This window comes from Rhinatrema bivittatum, chromosome 4 (genome assembly GCF_901001135.1).
Source record: "Rhinatrema bivittatum chromosome 4, aRhiBiv1.1, whole genome shotgun sequence".
NCBI lineage: Eukaryota > Metazoa > Chordata > Amphibia > Gymnophiona > Rhinatrematidae > Rhinatrema > Rhinatrema bivittatum.
This window is the reverse complement of record NC_042618.1, coordinates 221,797,058-221,814,166: the sequence shown is the minus strand read 5'-3', so window position 1 is coordinate 221,814,166 and position 17,109 is coordinate 221,797,058. Positions and strand designations below refer to the sequence as shown.

At 42.5% G+C, this 17,109-nt stretch overlaps 1 protein-coding gene across 4 annotated transcripts in view; it reads left to right on the top strand.

Annotated features, from left to right (window-relative positions):
• CCDC87 (coiled-coil domain containing 87) overlaps positions 1-17,109 on the top strand; it is a 513,138-nt gene that overhangs the window by 17,175 nt on the left and 478,854 nt on the right. For 3 of the 4 annotated variants that reach the window (XM_029599749.1, XM_029599748.1, XM_029599751.1), the window contains exons 2-3: positions 5,431-5,604; positions 10,384-10,529. In XM_029599749.1, coding sequence (XP_029455609.1) covers positions 5,445-5,604; positions 10,384-10,529 — 306 coding nt within the window. In that variant the 5' untranslated portion in view covers positions 5,431-5,444. Of the gene's footprint in view, positions 1-5,430; positions 5,605-9,927; positions 10,048-10,383; positions 10,530-17,109 lie in introns of all 4 variants that reach the window. The other variant, XM_029599752.1, reaches the window with a different exon arrangement.

The window sequence follows — 17,109 nt, the reverse complement described above, 5'->3', positions numbered from 1 at the left end:
CAGGAACTTCCGGTATATAAATCCTTTAAATAAATAAATAAATAAATAAAATCCACTTCTGTTATTCGTCTAGGTGTGAAAAGTTGCCCTCCAAAGCCAAGGCACACCAGCTGAGGGTGGTTGCCGCATCAGTTACACATCTACAAGTGCCCATTCCAGACATCTGCAAAGCAGCAACATGGTCTTCATTGTATATTTGCATGTCTCATTTCTGCCTCCATCAGCATGCCAGTACCGACGCATCCATGAGGCAGGAGATATTATGTTATGCTATCAACTCTTGAACTGTCCACCACCTTGAGGGCACACTGCACAGTGGATCCTCCTCCTTTACAAGCATCCTCCATCTCCCTGCTCACTGACAGCCGATTAGGTTAGGAAAATGGACGCTCAATTTTACCGGCGTCGGTTTTCTTAACCCATGGCTGTCAGCAGATTCGGAAAACCGACACTCGTAAAATTGAGTGTCGGTTTTCTGAACCTGCTGACAGCTACCTCTCCTAGGTTTCCACTAATAAGGAGGCGCTAGAGATGCGCTATTGTTCCTAGCAACTCCTTTTTAGCATGACCCCTTATTTAAATGGAAGATTTAAATAAGGGGTCAGATGATGGTCAGATAATGGCAGATGAAATTTAATGTGGATAAATGCAAGGTGATGCATATAGGGAAAAATAACCCATGCTATAATTACACAATGTTGGGTTCCATATTAGGTGCTACAGCCCAAGAAAGAGATCTAAGCGTCATAGTGGATAACACATTGAAATCATCGGTTCAGTGTGCTGCGGCAGTCAAAAAAGCAAACAGAATGTTGGGAATTATTAGAAAGGGAATGGTGAATAAAACGGAAAATGTCATAATGCCTCTGTATCGCTCCATGGTGAGACCGCAGCTTGAATACTGTGTACAATTCTGGTCGCCGCATCTCAAAAAAGATATAATTGCGATGGAGAAGGTACAGAAAAGGGCTACCAAAATGATAAGGGGAATGGAACAACTTCCCTATGAGGAAAGACTAAGGAGGTTAGGACTTTTCAGCTTGGAGAAGAGACGACTGAGGGGGGATATGATAGAGATGTTTAAAATCATGAGAGGTCTAGAACGGGTAGATGTGAATCGGTTATTTACTCTTTCGGATAGTAGAAAGACTAGGGGGCACTCCATGAAGTTAGCATGGGGCACATTTAAAACTAATCGGAGAAAGTTCTTTTTTACTCAACGCACAATTAAACTCTGGAATTTGTTGCCAGAGGATGTGGTTAGTGCAGTTAGTATAGCTGTGTTTAAAAAAAGATTGGATAAGTTCTTGGAGGAGAAGTCCATTACCTGCTATTAAGTTCACTTAGAGAATAGCCATTGCCATTAGCAATGGTAACATGGAATAGACTTAGTTTTTGGGTACTTGCCAGGTTCTTATGGCCTGGATTGGCCACTGTTGGAAACAGGATGCTGGGCTTGATGGACCCTTGGTCTGATCCAGTATGGCATTTTCTTATGTTCTTATGTAAATACTGTATCGTGCACCCAGGAGAGATGGCTGGGTGTGCATTGGGAGAACAGGTGCTCAACATGGAGCACTTGTTCTCCCCAGCTCCTTATTGAATCAGTCTGGGGGTCATTTACTGTTTTCTCCCATTCTGTGCATATGGGGAAAATGCTTAATAAATGACCCCCTATATCAGAGAGAATCCATTTGTGGTAGAGCTTACAATCTCATCAAGTCAAACATGCAGGTTAAATATACAGGTCATTACCAGGTCAGACTAAACGCATGGGTTTTTCTCCCCTAACAGCAGATGGAGGCAGAGAATTCAAACTTCCTGGAAGCCATCTTATGAGCGACTGTAACACCTGCAGGCTTTCAGTATTTCTCTGTCTCCAGCAGATAGTAGAGATGACAAACCTGCTGTCCGGTGAACTTGATGGCATATCTCTCAGACATGTAGCACTGATTGAGTGAAGGGGAGTCGGTGACCTTTTTATTTACTGAGACCTATGACTGGAGGGGATTTGAAGACCAAAGTGCTGATTCCCTCTTTTCCCCTGTGCTTCCTCCTCATCCTATTATAACTTTGCCCCTCGGACCTAGAAGGCTTCTGGAAGATGGCTAAAGGAAAGTATCCTTTATTTCTTCATTGTCTGACTGTTCTTGTTATGGTCCTGGGCCGTGCCCCAGGACCTCCTCTTACCTCGTGGCCAGCCCGGGCCGCTGGAAGCCTCCTTCAGCCACCTAGTCCCGGATTACCTCCTGCCGCGGCGTTCCCTCTGCGAGGGAGATGCCGCTGATCCTCCTTCACTGGCCCCGCCCCATAGGTACGCGCATGCGTGCAGGGGGCTCTAGATTTAAAGGAGCCAGCGACAGCCCGATCCCTCACTAACAGCAAGCGTTCCACACACATAACCCCAATACTGAATGAACTCCACTGGCTCCCCATCATACACAGAATCCAGTGGTGGGGGTTTTGGATGAGAGGTGAGTAGCATGGATTTTGAGTGTGGTGGTATGTGGATTGGTTGTATTTGTAGATGGTGTGAGTGGGGGTGGGTGTGTTTTGGAGAGTGTGGAGGCAGGATGTGGGATGGGGTTGGGAACTGTGGGTGGGAAGTGTGAGTAGAAAGGTGAGTGGGGTGGTTATAGGGTGGAAGAGTGATTGGAGAATGGGACTGTGTGTAAAGTCCTCAAAAAAAATCAAACCCCTACTACTCACCCAAGACTATCGGTCAATACTTCAGGCCCTCATCCTGTCTAAACTCGACTATTGTAACTCCATCCTCCTAGGACTCCCAGCCTCCACCATCAAGCCACTCTAGCTATTACAAAACGCGACAGCCCGATCCCTCACTAACAGCAAGCGTTCCACACACATAACCCCAATACTGAATGAACTCCACTGGCTCCCCATCATACACAGAATCCAGTACAAAACCCTTACCCTCATGCACAAATCCATCTACAACAAAAAGACTGACTGGCTTAAGGACACCCTTCATCCATACACCTCCCAAAGAAACCTACGCTCAAAAAGCACTGGACTACTCTCAGTTCCTTCCATCAAACAAGCACACCTCACTTCAACACAAGAACGCACAATTTCAATAGCAGGCCCCACTCTGTGGAATATACTACCAACAAAACTCCAAACTAAACCCTCTCCTCAAAACTTCAAAACAGCCCTAAAAACCTGGCTCTTCCGAAAAGCTTATCCTAACGTCAATTAACCCTCATTACTTAGATCCATCCTTTCTCCCGCCAAGAGATCTCACATCCCAACAGAGACCTCATAACATCTCAAACAAACAACATACTTCAACACCAACATTTAGCTATTTTAAAGACAATGTTAAGAAATTTGTTAACGTGTGTTGCTTGTTGCTAAGTTATGTTACTTTGTGAACCGAGGTGATGTCTGCTGACGTGCCTCGGTATATAAAAAACCCTTAAATAAATAAATAAATAAATAAACCAATACATAGTTGTGTTAATGTTTATAATGTTCCAATCATTTAAACCAATACATAGCTGTGTTATTTATAACGTTACAATGTAAAGATAATATGACCGCCGTCACATTATCACAAAAGTTATCTTGTAAACCGATGTGATACCCATGTTTAATGTCGATACATAAAAACAAATAAATAAAATAAATAAATACATTGTTGTGGGGGGTTGTGTGGAGGTGTTTGGAGGGATGGGTTGGTGTGCATATGTGGGTAGTATGAGTGGGCTTGGGTGGGGCATTTTGGGGGCTGTTGGATGTGGGAGCGTTGTGGGTATGTTTGTGTGGGCTGGATGGGAGGGTTGTGCATGGGGTGTGTGGGTAGAGGGGTGTGTTTGGAAGAGACTCTGTGTTTATGGGCTCAGAGAGTATGTGTGTAGGGTGGGGTATGTGAAATAGGGAGAATGGGGAGGGGGGTTGAGATAGTTTATGTGTGAGCGGGACACTCTTTTCTCTTTTCTTTCTCCACTTTGTCACTTTCCACATTCCCCTTTTTCTCCTACCCCTCCCTTCCTCTCCTTCCTCCTCCCAAATTTTCCAAATTTTCCTTCCCTTTCTCTCTCTATCCCTTCTTCTCACACCTGCCTCCTCCTGCTCTCCCCTTCTATCTCGCTCACTCTATTCCTTTGGCCGCATCATCTGCTTTTATTTGGTTGGCAAATCATTTGTTCAGGTGTTGGGTTGTCTTTGCCCGCTGGCCCTGTCCCTGCTGTACTGGATCTTCTATGGCTGCTGGAGCGTGGTCTGGCTGCCATACGCATGGTTCTGTGACTGAGGTCCTGGCTCTTCTTTGGCGGCTGGGGCTTGTCTTGTTTAGGAGCCCGGTCTTCATACAGTGACATTCATTACTGCATAAATGATGTACGCCCAGTGCTTTTTCCATTTTTATAATATTTATTTATTTTTAACTTTTCTATACCGATGCTCCTGTACAGGATACATATCGCACCGGTTTACATGGAACTGAAAACTGTCGCCGGAAGGCGTATACAATGAAACATAGGAACCAAGAACGTGCGGGGAAAATAAAACAGATATGTGCAAAACTTTAGCAACATAAGAGAATACACTATCATATAATGTGGTAGATATAACATAATATTAAAATGAGTAACTTTAATAATAATAAGAATGGGAACGAGGCCTAAGCCTCGGGGAAACGAGCCGATAGGGGGGAAAAGGGAGAGAGTTAAGGGAGAAAACCACAATGAGCAATGGGACGTTTAGCATTGGAAGATGCTAAACCTCTCCAACACCAGAGACAGAGCATTTACCATAGCCGGCCCCACCCTTTGTAATTCACTTCCCCATTACCTACGACTTGAGCCTTCCTTACAGTCTTTCAAAAAAGGCATCAAAACCTGGCTGTTCAGGCAAGCCTACCCAGATAACAATCAAACTTAGCCCACTCCCTATCCCTTCCATCACCGTCCTCCCTCCTTTCACCCTTCTGACACCCCTTTCCCCCCCCAGCCCCCTGAATTTTTTTTTCCAAAGAAGTTTCCCCCCTCCCACCCCTCCCCCTCCCCCTGCATCAGCCTCCCTCTCCGCCTCCGCCTCCCTCCCCCCCCCCTTTATCACTGACAAAGCCTTAACCCTAACAATTAATCATGTTATGGATTTATTGTAAATAAGTACCTCGCCTTAACTTATAATCTTAGAACCCAGTTACAATTTTGTTCCTTTTATTTTATTTATCAAGTTGACTGTTCCTCTCTCTCCTTCTGCCCTATCCTTTCTTGCTGCTCTTCCCCCGCCCTATCTCTCACCATTTTCTAACTGCTCCCCTCTCCCCCACCCCTGTTCATTGTATTTTCTACCTGCTTCAGTTATTTGTAAACCGGCATGATATGCCCTATGAATGTCGGTATATTAAAAGTTTTATAAATAAATAAATAAATACATTTATTTTAATTTCTGGTTCTACAGGAAACGTCACAGAAATGGAACCTTTGGTTAACCCAGAAAGGACTATACTAAAACATGCTCGTTCTTTGTCTGATATGGAGTTTGATAACATGGATCTGAGCCAGCTCTACGACAACATCCTACAGCCTCTTACTTTATTCACCTCTCCTTTTAGTGACTTGGAAGAAATCAAAGGTATTTAATTTAATTTCCTTTGGATTTCTGTTCTGCCTTTCATGTTTGGTTGGCCACTTTAAACTGGATTACAATGTGGTTCAATTACAATTAAGAATCCACAAGGAAGGACAACAAAATTATTAATGTCCTTTATAACTTAAAATATTGGTATTGTATGTCAGGCAAATGTGTCAGCGTACCAACGTGGTTAACAGAAGCTTCACAGTCTAAAGTTATCTGAGATTGCATGGCTGGATAACTTGCCATTTAGCCAGATATTTTTTGATGATATCTGGTTAAGTGGTGCTATTATAGGTAACAAAAAACCCTTATCTGTGCATCGCCTAGCCCAATTTCTACCATTAATCTTTTAAAAACACTTTTGGCCGAGCCCCCCCCCCCCCCAAATGCCTCAAATGCAAATTAATGATACTATTTTTGCAGCCCCACCCCCATTTTCCCTCCCACACACCTAGTACTTCAGTTGTGGCCCCGTTTTCAGGCCCAGAATCGAAGAACAAGCAATCCCAGGTGCTTCCAATATAGCTCTGAGCAGTGACACTGGAAGTGTACGCTATCAGCATAACTGTCCAGCCAGTTCAAACTCTTTATTAAAATTTATAACAGGAGAAAAATAAATTAATTCATTAGAGAGTAATTTTCAAAGATATTTCCAAAGGTAATATAGAAATATATAAAGAGACCCAGTTATACCATCCCCCAATATCAAATTTTTATTAAAGCTTACACATCAGTCTATATTCCAGTATATAACTTCCCTGTTAAGAAACATTAAAATTACATTCATTCATGCTTACATTCACACCCATAAAAATGATATATTCTAACTAATATAGACCTCTATCATTCTCAAATAGCCACAATTCTAAATATGATGAAATATTTATTTTGTGAACCACATATATTTGAAAAATACCTGAACATGTTCGCGCCTGGTGCGCGAACAAAAGTACATGCTCGCGCAAAATTATAAAATCTACCCCTTATTCAATAAACATACACAGTTAATGCGACTCCAACATTGTTCTAAGCTTCAACGGCAAGAGGTAATGTGGGAAAAAAAAAGATTTCCATTCACAAAAAAGCAGGGAGTAGCTTGCTTGTTACAGCGGATACAACTCCAAACCAAATAAGCCTGATAATTCACTTTCATTGCATATCCAGCACAGCTCTCTGCTTCTACGGCAGGGGAGAAAGTCTGATACTTCACTTTCAATGCATTTTACTCTCTGCATCAACGGCAAGAGAGAAAGTCTGATACTTCACTTTCAATGCATATCTAGCATAGATAGCTCTCTGCTTCAATGGCAAGGGGGAATGAAGAAAACTGGATCTATATACAGACAACAACCAACAAGGACTGAATTACATAGTCGGGGTAAACAAGCATGGGTGTAGCTTGCTTATAGCGGCGGTTACTATCCCTAACTAATTAAGCTAGATATTTCACTTAGATGCAGTTCCAACACTGCTCTCTACATTAATGGAGGGGGGAAGGGAAACAGAAACAAAGGATACTAAGGTCCAAGAGTAACAGATAAGTATGAGAAAAAAAACAGTGCAAAAGCTTGCTGGGCACTATACTCTTACCCAACACACATGGGATTTCTACCCATATAGATTCTACTAAGCATTTAGTCTCTTGTATGATCTTTATCCTGTTGGACTCTATACCCTCTCGGACATAAAGTGCTACACCCCCACCAAATTGATCCTCCTTAATATTGCGGTATAATTTGTACCCTGATATAGCACTGTCCCATTGGTTATCCTCCTTCTACCAAGTCTCTGAGATGTCAATTATGTCTATCTCATCATTCACTGCTATACATTCTAACTCTTCCATCTTACTTCTTAGACTTCTGCCATTAGCATACAGACATTTCAAAGTGCTTTTTTTGTTTCTATTAACAACCTTCTTTTCAGTTGATATGGATAATTTGGAATTTTTAGCTTAGGTGATTCTTTACTTATAGGCACATGGGCTACTTTTGCATTTATTGAAACCTCTCTGTTGGGATCCCCTAACTCTCCTGTTTCATTAGTATCCTTGAAGGATACATTCCTCTGAACCATGCACTGCTGAGTGACTGCCGACTTTCCCCCTTGTTCTAGTTTAAAAGCTCTGTTTCCTTTTTGAAAGTTAGCGCCAGCATCCTGGTTCCATTTTGGTTAAGGTGAACCCCGTCCTTTCAGAAACGTCTCCCCCTTCCCCAAAAGGTTTTCCAGTTCCTTACAAAACTGAATCCCTCTTCCCTGCACCATCGTCTCATCCACGCAGTGAGACCCGTATTACAAAAAACACAATGTAATGTTTTTGTTAGGAAAGTGGACCCTGAGCTGAAGCGAGGTTGTTGTCACCCCAGGGGTAGGCCCCTGGAGGTCCTTGTCGTCGAGGTAGAATGGGAGGGAAGGCCCAACAGGAGCTTCACCTATACCAACCCTCATTCCCCGCGAGTTGAGCCTTTGGGTACCGGGGCCAGCAGGACTTAGGCGCAGGCCTTCCCAGCGATGCCAGGGGGCGAGTAGATGAAGCGAATGTGAAGTCCAACAGAGGAGGCCGCCGTCGGACAGACAGCGCAAGGCCACAGGCGGGGAGCCGGATATCAGGCAAGGAGTCAGGGCAGGCAGAGTTCAAGTAGAGTCGAGTACCAGGCAAGGAGTCAGAACCGAGAGAACAATCCAAGGGAGCTAGGAGAAGGCAGGAACAAGGGTGGTGAAACTGAGGATCTGAAGCGAAGCAAGGCGAAGGCAGCAACACAGGAACGCAGACAACTTGCACTCCACCGGAGAGCAGGACCCGTTGCTGAGGCGAATTGAGAGCGGAGAGGCAGGGTTTAAATACCCTGTTAGGCTGACGTCATCAATCTGGGCCACGGGGAACTTTCCCGCCACTGGGCCTTTAAATCATGCGCTTCAGCGCACGCGTTTAGGGAGACAACCACGAGGAGCAGGAGTTGGCGGTGTCCCGGGCACCGCCAAGGCAGGCCGTGAGCAGTGTCTGAGGCCAGGAGTGGCGGCTGAGTCGGGCCTCCAGCTGACGCAGGTGAGGGGGCCCTGTTGCGGGCCGGGGGGATTCCTAGCAGTTTTGAACTCCTGTATATTTAAAAAAAAAAAAAAAAAAAAAAATCTCAAAAATCCCAACAAGGGCCTCTTGTTTCACCCCATTTAATGGCTTCCTTAGAGGAATTTTGCTAAATGAATATTTAGAAAACCTAACATCTATGTAGCAAGGTATATCATGAATAAAATACACTATATCAAAATTTTATGATATAATCTTAAATACTTTATCATATTACATAATGTAATGATCAAAATGATAAATCATTTTCAAACATTAGGAGCTAGAGTCAAAACTTTATCCATTGTAAGTTCAAATATTCTCTTGAAAAATGCCACTGTTCAAACTACCATTTCCCACTACTATTGATCAATAACTTTTAATGTGCAAAGACACTTTTGAAGATTTTCTTCCAACTAAAGATATAAATGTTCATAGGTTGGTGGGCTTGTCCAATTTATGCCTGATTTACTGTAGATATAACTTTATGCCATCAGTTTTCAGCTCACAGATCTAATATATTTTATTTTTATGTACAGTATATGTGTGTGAATGAATGTATTTTTTTGTTTCTATACAAAGGAATATAAGCTGATGTGTAAGCTTTAATAAAAATTTGATATTGGGAGATGGTATATTTGGGTCTCTTTATATATTGGTATATTGTTTACACTTTAGGGTTCCCTTTGTAAATACCTTCAAGCTTTTCTGCCGTTGATTTCCGTAGGTACAACAGAGGTTTACCTAAAGTACCTGAATGTAATCCACTTTGAAGTGGCGGAAAGGCAGAATATACATCAAGAAATGGTTTGCTAGGAAAATGCTCGCCCAATATGCACGTATGGCTTGGAATGAGCAGAGGCAGTCCCGGGGTGGTGTTAGGGAGGGGTTTGGATCCATACACATATACTTTGCATGCATGTACATTTTCTTGAAACATTCCTGCCCACAAGTTAGCAGGTGTAATTGTGTGCAGGTAATTTTATTGGGATCATATTCAATGCAAACATGCTTATGTACATTCACTTTGAAATTTGGTATAGCTTATCCGCATATTTACTGACATATGTGGTCTCTTAGACAATGACCCCCATCATTTCTCTTAGGGATTTTTGATCTCCTCTGTGTGTACAGTATTGGGGCAATTTTCAAAACTGTGCATTTTGATGTACAGTCCATAGGCATTTTTACCTGCAGGCTTTGCACCAGTGCCCAAATGGAATGACGAGCATATTTCCCCTTTGAAAATTTTGCAGGGAAAACGTTCCTTTAAAACAAACAACATAGTTTTGAAAATGGAAAAACTGCATGTTGCCTCACTTGATCCAGACCTTCTCCGAGCTCTCCTTGTTGATCCCCATGCCTACTTTTACCTGGTAAATGGCTTTTGAAAATTACCCTCCCTATTAATAACTTTTTTATTATTACATAATTTCACGAAAAATATTTCAAGAATCTTGCATGGGAGCAGAGGAACAATACTGTAACTCTACTTTATCTCCCATTTTACCTTTGCTTCTCTGAGGTGGAGGCTCCATTATAATTATTCTTTACTTTCTTGAATTCTGATAGTTTTTGCTTTTAAAATCGCCATTGGGAGACTATTACCTGCCTCTGCCAACCTTAGAATCATTAATAGAGTAATCTTAATTGGAGTTTCTGATTTTTGTGTATATTAACAGAAAAAAAACCTCTTCTTTAAATCCATTCAGAAAAAACTTTGATATCTGCACCACTCATCACTGAGGATGCGAACATATCTCAAATCTCATTGACTTCCTTGTGTCACTTAATTAAAACGAGGCTGTACGTGGACGCATCTTCTACAGCAATCTCAACAGAAGTCCAACACATCTTTGTATGTATCAGTGTGACAATTTCCTAAACTTCATTGACCGGTGTTTTGAAAGATCTGTTCAGCAAACTAATATTTTTCATATTATGGGTGTAGGGGCATCTGTGCTATACGATGGAACTTCAGAGCAATATGCTAGTTCTAATCAGTGCTATCCTACATCAGAAAATGCACTGACTGCTGCTTTTTTATGAGTTTTTTTTACATTGAATATGCTTTGCATCTGATCCAAATAACTACTGCTATATCCAAGCCACTCAGAGCATGTATATCTCTAGTCTTATAAGGGGGCATTTGCTGACAGTGTGCTCTGTTATCTGCTTCTGGCCACAGCTACAGCTTTGGTCATTTCAGAGATTCCATCAGAACCTAGCTGCAACAGGCTGCCCCTGATCACTGTGATAAATATTGAAGAGGAACCACTGTTGGCACTTGAATGAGTGTGTATTCTGACATAGGCATCGGAACAGCATGGGCTACACAGCTCATGGTCTGACCAACTTTGGGTAAGACAGCATTCAGGGTGTGCATTGAACATTAAAAATAAAGAACACTGGGAGGTATATCAGTAATATTTTTCAAATCTATTCTTGTTTGTCAGAGGCTTGATGTGTTCACAGCGAAAAATGACCATGTCCAGATGTTGAATTTTCATTGTTATCTAATAAACAAAGTTAAATATAAAAATAAAAAAACATTTAAAGACCCAGCCAGCCCTCCTACCTCCCCAAATTGGCACCATTCCCTGGACCTCTACCTGTCCCCCTTACCCCATCCGCGGGTTGAAATCTGGCAGGAATGATCCCCAGTCACTCCTGTCCCACTAGTTTTTAAAATGGTGCCAGCCATTTTGTTACATGGCAAATTCTGCCATAATTGCAGATTTTATTTGTTAGGGGAGGAGGCGCCAGGGCTTGCTATGCTTACAAATGATTTTTTTTAAAATATTCGGTGCACACCCCTAGGTAGGAGGGGGCATGGACAGGATTGATGGGAAAAGAACGGAAAGAGAGAGGGAGGGGTGGGGAAATGTGGTGGGAGCGAGAGGAGGAGGAGGAGGTGAAGGCAAAGGAAGAGAAAGGCAGCAGGGCCACAGGTTCATTGGTTAGACCAAAATAAAGTTCTGATTTTCCCTGAAAGAATCCATTCTGACATTGATCTGGTGATTAGATTCCTGCTTCCTTGCTGCTACACATGGGTGTTCGCTGGCATGGGTGATATCACAAGCACCTTTTGGTACCCACTGTATAGAAGTTGGCTCTGCAGTGACAGATTTAGCTCTTTGGCAGTGGGCAGATCATAGCTTTTCTCATGATAAGATTTTCCCAAAGATTTAGTGGATGATACCTGACCTTCCTGATTCATGTTGATTTTCACTCTGCTGATATGGGCTAGGGCTGAAATGAGTGTAATGCTTGGATATATCATTATGTCGGATTGCTCATCCTCAGGAGGATACGATGATTTGATTTGCAAAATATTTTTTTCTGAGATAGGGACCAATTAATAACGGCTTTATATACTTTCATATGAAGTATATGTCATATTTTTAGCTGTTTCATACTCTGTCATTTTTCAACATTATTCATAATGTAATACATCATTCTCTGCAGTTTACATTGCTTTATTGGAGGTAGGAAAGGAGTAACAAGGAAAGGAGTAACAAGAGGTATGTATGTGCATTAGGAAGAGTATTCCTTGGCTACTGAGAGTCTATTTAGGTAATATTTTATCTGATTCTGCTAATTATGCTTCCTTTGCATCCTGTCAAACCAGGCCAGATCAGTGATTATGTATGCCAACCAGCAGATGGAGATCAACAGGCTCACTGATCTCACTCCATATATAGCTCCATGCTGACACCAGCCTGCCAGTATTCTCTTTCTCCAACAGATGGTAGGCAAGCATGCCTGTGCTGTGAACTCAGGCCTGCTGCCTGGATAGGAAAGAAATTGGAGCTCCTGAGGTAAAAGGCTAGTCCTCCCTCCATCAGTTGAGCAGAGCCCTTGAGGTTAAAAAAAGAAAGCAATAAAGACTTCTCCAGAGGTGAAAGCCATTGTTCCCTCCCTTTATTGAGCAGGTCAGAACCAGAGGACTTCTGGAGAATTAGGATTCTTTTTTCTCTTCCTTCTCCTGCCTTCTCCCCCTATCTTTTCCTTTTCTCCTGTCTGCTTTTCTACTTATTTGTATTATGGAGGAATATTTCCTTAAGAATTACTATTGCTCCAGCTGGTTCAATAAAGATTTAAAAAGAAAAAGTACAGGCAAGGCACTGAGGGAAAGGAGAGCGATTGGGAAACTTGCTTCAGTGGCAGCAAACTGCAGCAGGATATCAATAGTGTGTGGAGGTTTTCGTCATCAGCCCGTGTAGATCAGGACCACTGACCATGTGCATAAGATGACATCAGCTGGGGACTGCAGCAAGAAATGCATGCTCTGCACTGACTGTCACCTGTTTAAAACTCTTCATTGAGTGTTCCTTAGCCTAGGGGAAGCTTTGGCAGTGTGATTTTATTCATGCGGGAGACTCAGCATCAGGAAATACCATGGTTGGACCTGGTGCTGCCTTAGCATCTCAGGAGGCCCCCAGCAACAATTATATAGCCACAGGATAGTGACTTGGAGGTTGGGCCTCCTCCTCTTAGCCTGGTGCATGGTTTGGGCACTACGCAGAATCAGAGTTCTGGAACTGATTCTGGTGCATCAGTGTCTGTCCCACCTATGCTAGATGTTTCTTCTATGCCTTAGTCAATGATTTCACAGAAATTCTTCATGGGCTTGCAAGTCTTTTGCATGAGCCAGTGTACATCCTGGCAGCTGTCCCTGCCCTTCGAGCACCCACTGTTCCTGTGGTCACCCTGGGAGGAAGAAATCCAGACTAGCCAGGGAGAGAGAGAGAGAGAGGTCGCTGAGGAAGATTTGTTGGACTCAAAGGGCAGTGCAGAAAGGAGAATTTCTAACTTCTCTGAATTTGAGAGAGGCTTATCTTCCCATTCCGTAATGCTGTACAAGGAAGGTATTTTAGTGCACCCTTGTCTGGACGATTGGTTGATAAGAGCGAAATCTTGCCCGAAAAGCATATCAGCCATCCAGTGGATGATATAGTTTTTGTAAAAGTTGGGGTGGACTGTCAATTTCCCCAAGAACTATCTTCAGCCATCTCAGATCATGGAGTATCTGGGAGCTCTATCCGACATGAAGGTAGGGTGTGTTCGTTTAATGGACCAGAGAATTTAGAAGTTGTGTGCCCAGGTCTGAATGTTCAGTTCAACAAGCAGTATGGTCCTGTCTCCAGGTTCTCAGCTGCATGGCAGCGGCTTTGGAACTAGTGCTGTGGGTGAAAGTCCACCTGTAAAGGGAAGGCAGCCTTTAAGGCTACTATTGAGCATTGAATTAAGTCAGTGATTATAGCGGCTTGCATGGATTCTAGTATTCTGTTGCCAAAGCAAATGAGAGCTCTTTCCACGAGGGCTCAGGTAACTTCGTGGGCAGAGTTGCATTTGGTCTCTCTGTCAGAGATCTGTAAGGCAACCACTTGGTCAACTTTGCATACTTTTTAAAAGTATTACTGGTGTTGCAAGGGGGTGGGACAGCATCGTGCACTATGAAGGAATAGCGTGGATATATACTACTGGTCTGGCCTGGTCTGACTGGATGAAGAGGAAAGTGAAATTACTTCTGATCAGATAACTTCCGTTCCTTTAATATAATCAGACCAGGCCAGGGCCCTCCCTATGCTGCCAATATCTTTGAAGTGTTTATATACTCTAGAACCAAATGCGGACAGGTGCATTCAGCCGAGCACACCTTTCTGCCTCCACTTCAACACGCATTTTCTGCATGGAAGACTGCCACTTCAGCAAGGAGTTTTGCACGTAGAAAATGTCCATTGCAAAATGAGAGTCCTGCATAATGCCCTCACATGGAAATCCCATGCAAACGAAGGCATTACGCAATACTCCCTGATGCAGAGAGGTGCGCTGGCCAAACTTGGGCTTTCTTAGTACTGGAAACTTAACCCCAGGTCAGAGATAGAGTTGAGTTTCTTTCGTTACTGCACTAGAACTTAAACCCTTCAAAATGTTAAAAAACAAAGCAAAACAAAAGAACCGCCACTTAAATAAGTATAGACTTATCTGGATAAGTGGCGCTCGTGCCCCCCCCCCCCCCCTTACCAAGTTAAAATGTGCGTTCGGCTTGTGCCAAACATATTTTACACTCAACATGCTTATTTTAAACTCCCAATGCATTTACTTAGCATTCACTTTCTGCATCGGGAATTAGAAATAGCACAGTTTCTTTTTTTTTAAACTTTGTTTATTTGAGTCATATGAAACCACACCAACTCAGGCAACAATATCCAATTACGTAATGCTACATATATCTCAAGAGCATACCAATTTGGTATCATGTTCAACATAACTTTTCCAAGCTCTGGTTTCCTCCTCCATGCACTTACCCATTCATACCTCAACATACTACTTTTCCCTCACCTTATTTTATATATGTCATACACTCTTTTTTACAATAACCAATATAACAACAACTCATAATTTTTCCATTCCAGGAAATGGATTGCAAGATCTTATGAACTTTAAACCACAATTGATGGTAACCCTTCATTTTCACTATCTGTTGTGGATTGATGATATCTTTTCCTTTCTGCATCTCATATAATGTAGTCTCATATAATATAGCCCATGCCAGGAATTAAACTTAGGAATCTCATCCTCCTTACAGGATAATAAGATTACTTTCTTGGTTAATAACAGAGACATATTCAAAAACCTCACCCCCCTGCTTTGCAATCTCAGATTTGTGCTCAATATAGGTAGATATATCAGTTTTCCTGACCAATCAGTAGTACACTCCAGTGTTTTATTTATACATTCACATACTTTATGCCAGAACTTCTGTAACTTATTGCATCCAGTAAACATGTGACACAAGGTACCGCTAGAAACTGTCCATAAATAATGTCACACTCCGACAGGGGCGAAGGGGTTACCACCAGGGCTGGTGCAAGGGTATTAGGTGCCCTAGGAAAACCTTCTGCTTTGCGCCCGCGCCCCCTTCTTCCCCCCCCCCCCCCCCCGCGGTTTAGGCCCAGATTCCAGCCCCAACCTCATTCACTCAGAAACACACACATGGGTTCCTTATCTAATTCACACATGCACCCTTACACAGGCTCCCTCTCTCTCTCTCTCTCTCACTAACACCATTGCTCTTGTACTCACATAACCCCTCTCACTCACGCACACATACACAAACAGAGGCACCTCTCGCGGCCTGCCGAGTCTCTGCTTCTCTCAGCCATGAGTGGGATAGGCTTTGCTCGTGGCCCCACATGGCTGCTCTTTGCCGACCGCTTAGTTGGCCTATTGGGACACACCAACTCTGGTTAACACTTTTGTGCCGAGGGGGTTTGGATATTTGTGACAGACTGTGATGAGGGGGTGTTTGATTTCATGCCAAAATAGTGTGACATCATTTATGGATGGCCTCCTCCTAATCCCACATTTTTCACGTGTATTGAATACCATAGTCCCATTTTAGCTCCCAGTTCTCTTGATTATATAACTCCGATCGATCAACTTAAATTATATTTCTCTTGTATTTGCTGCTGACAGGTTTTTATACAATTGAGAAAATGCTTTAGAGATATCCATTTCCTCCAATTGAGTACCCAGATCTTTACTTCATTTAGCAGCCAACACAGCTAGGTATGATGACTATAAACTATTTTGTAGATTCAACCCATGTAGCAATTTTGTTAAATCTGGGGACATTATCAAAAAGTGCTTCATCTTCTGAGAAACATCTTCTGAGAAACAAACATATATTTTCCATCCTTCCCTTATCCAAACTCAATCAATAATGCCTGGTTTGCAAATAAGTAAAGTAATGATTATTCGGTATAGCTCAATTATCTTGCAATTCTTGAAATGTCAATAATGACTGAGTATCCAAATCAGAAAAATGACCCATACTATATAATAGAGATGTGTATCGGAACTGAAATCCGACCCGATTCTGGTTCCGATTCACATCTATAGAGATGTGTATCGGAACTGAAATCCGACCCGATTCTGGTTCCGATTCACATCTCTACTATATAACTCCCTAACAGCCTAGTCAAAGAACATTTGGAAACTGAGCCCTGTTGGTAAATCTCCATTGCTTATTAATGATAAGAATGGCGAAATCAATGTTGATTTACCGACTATTCGCTGCCATCACTGCCTTTTAAGTGCCTCATAGCAAAAGGGGTTATTTCACTGCCTAGTTGCTTTTCATTTAGACACGTGTAGTGCGTTAATGGGATTATATGGCTCAAAATTCTTTTTCAACAGACCCTCTGGATCATACTTTGTATCGTGAGATATCAAATCCTGAATAAATTGGAGTAAGATAGCAGCATTCTATACTCATATATCAGGTATCGCTATCTTCCCCTTCCTTTCTTCCATTCTCAGGGTTTGGTAGCTAATTCTGGCTTTTTTACCGTTCCACATAAAGGACATAAGTAAAGATTGGAATTTTCGTACATCTTTTTGCTTAACCCATATTGGAAGCATCTGGT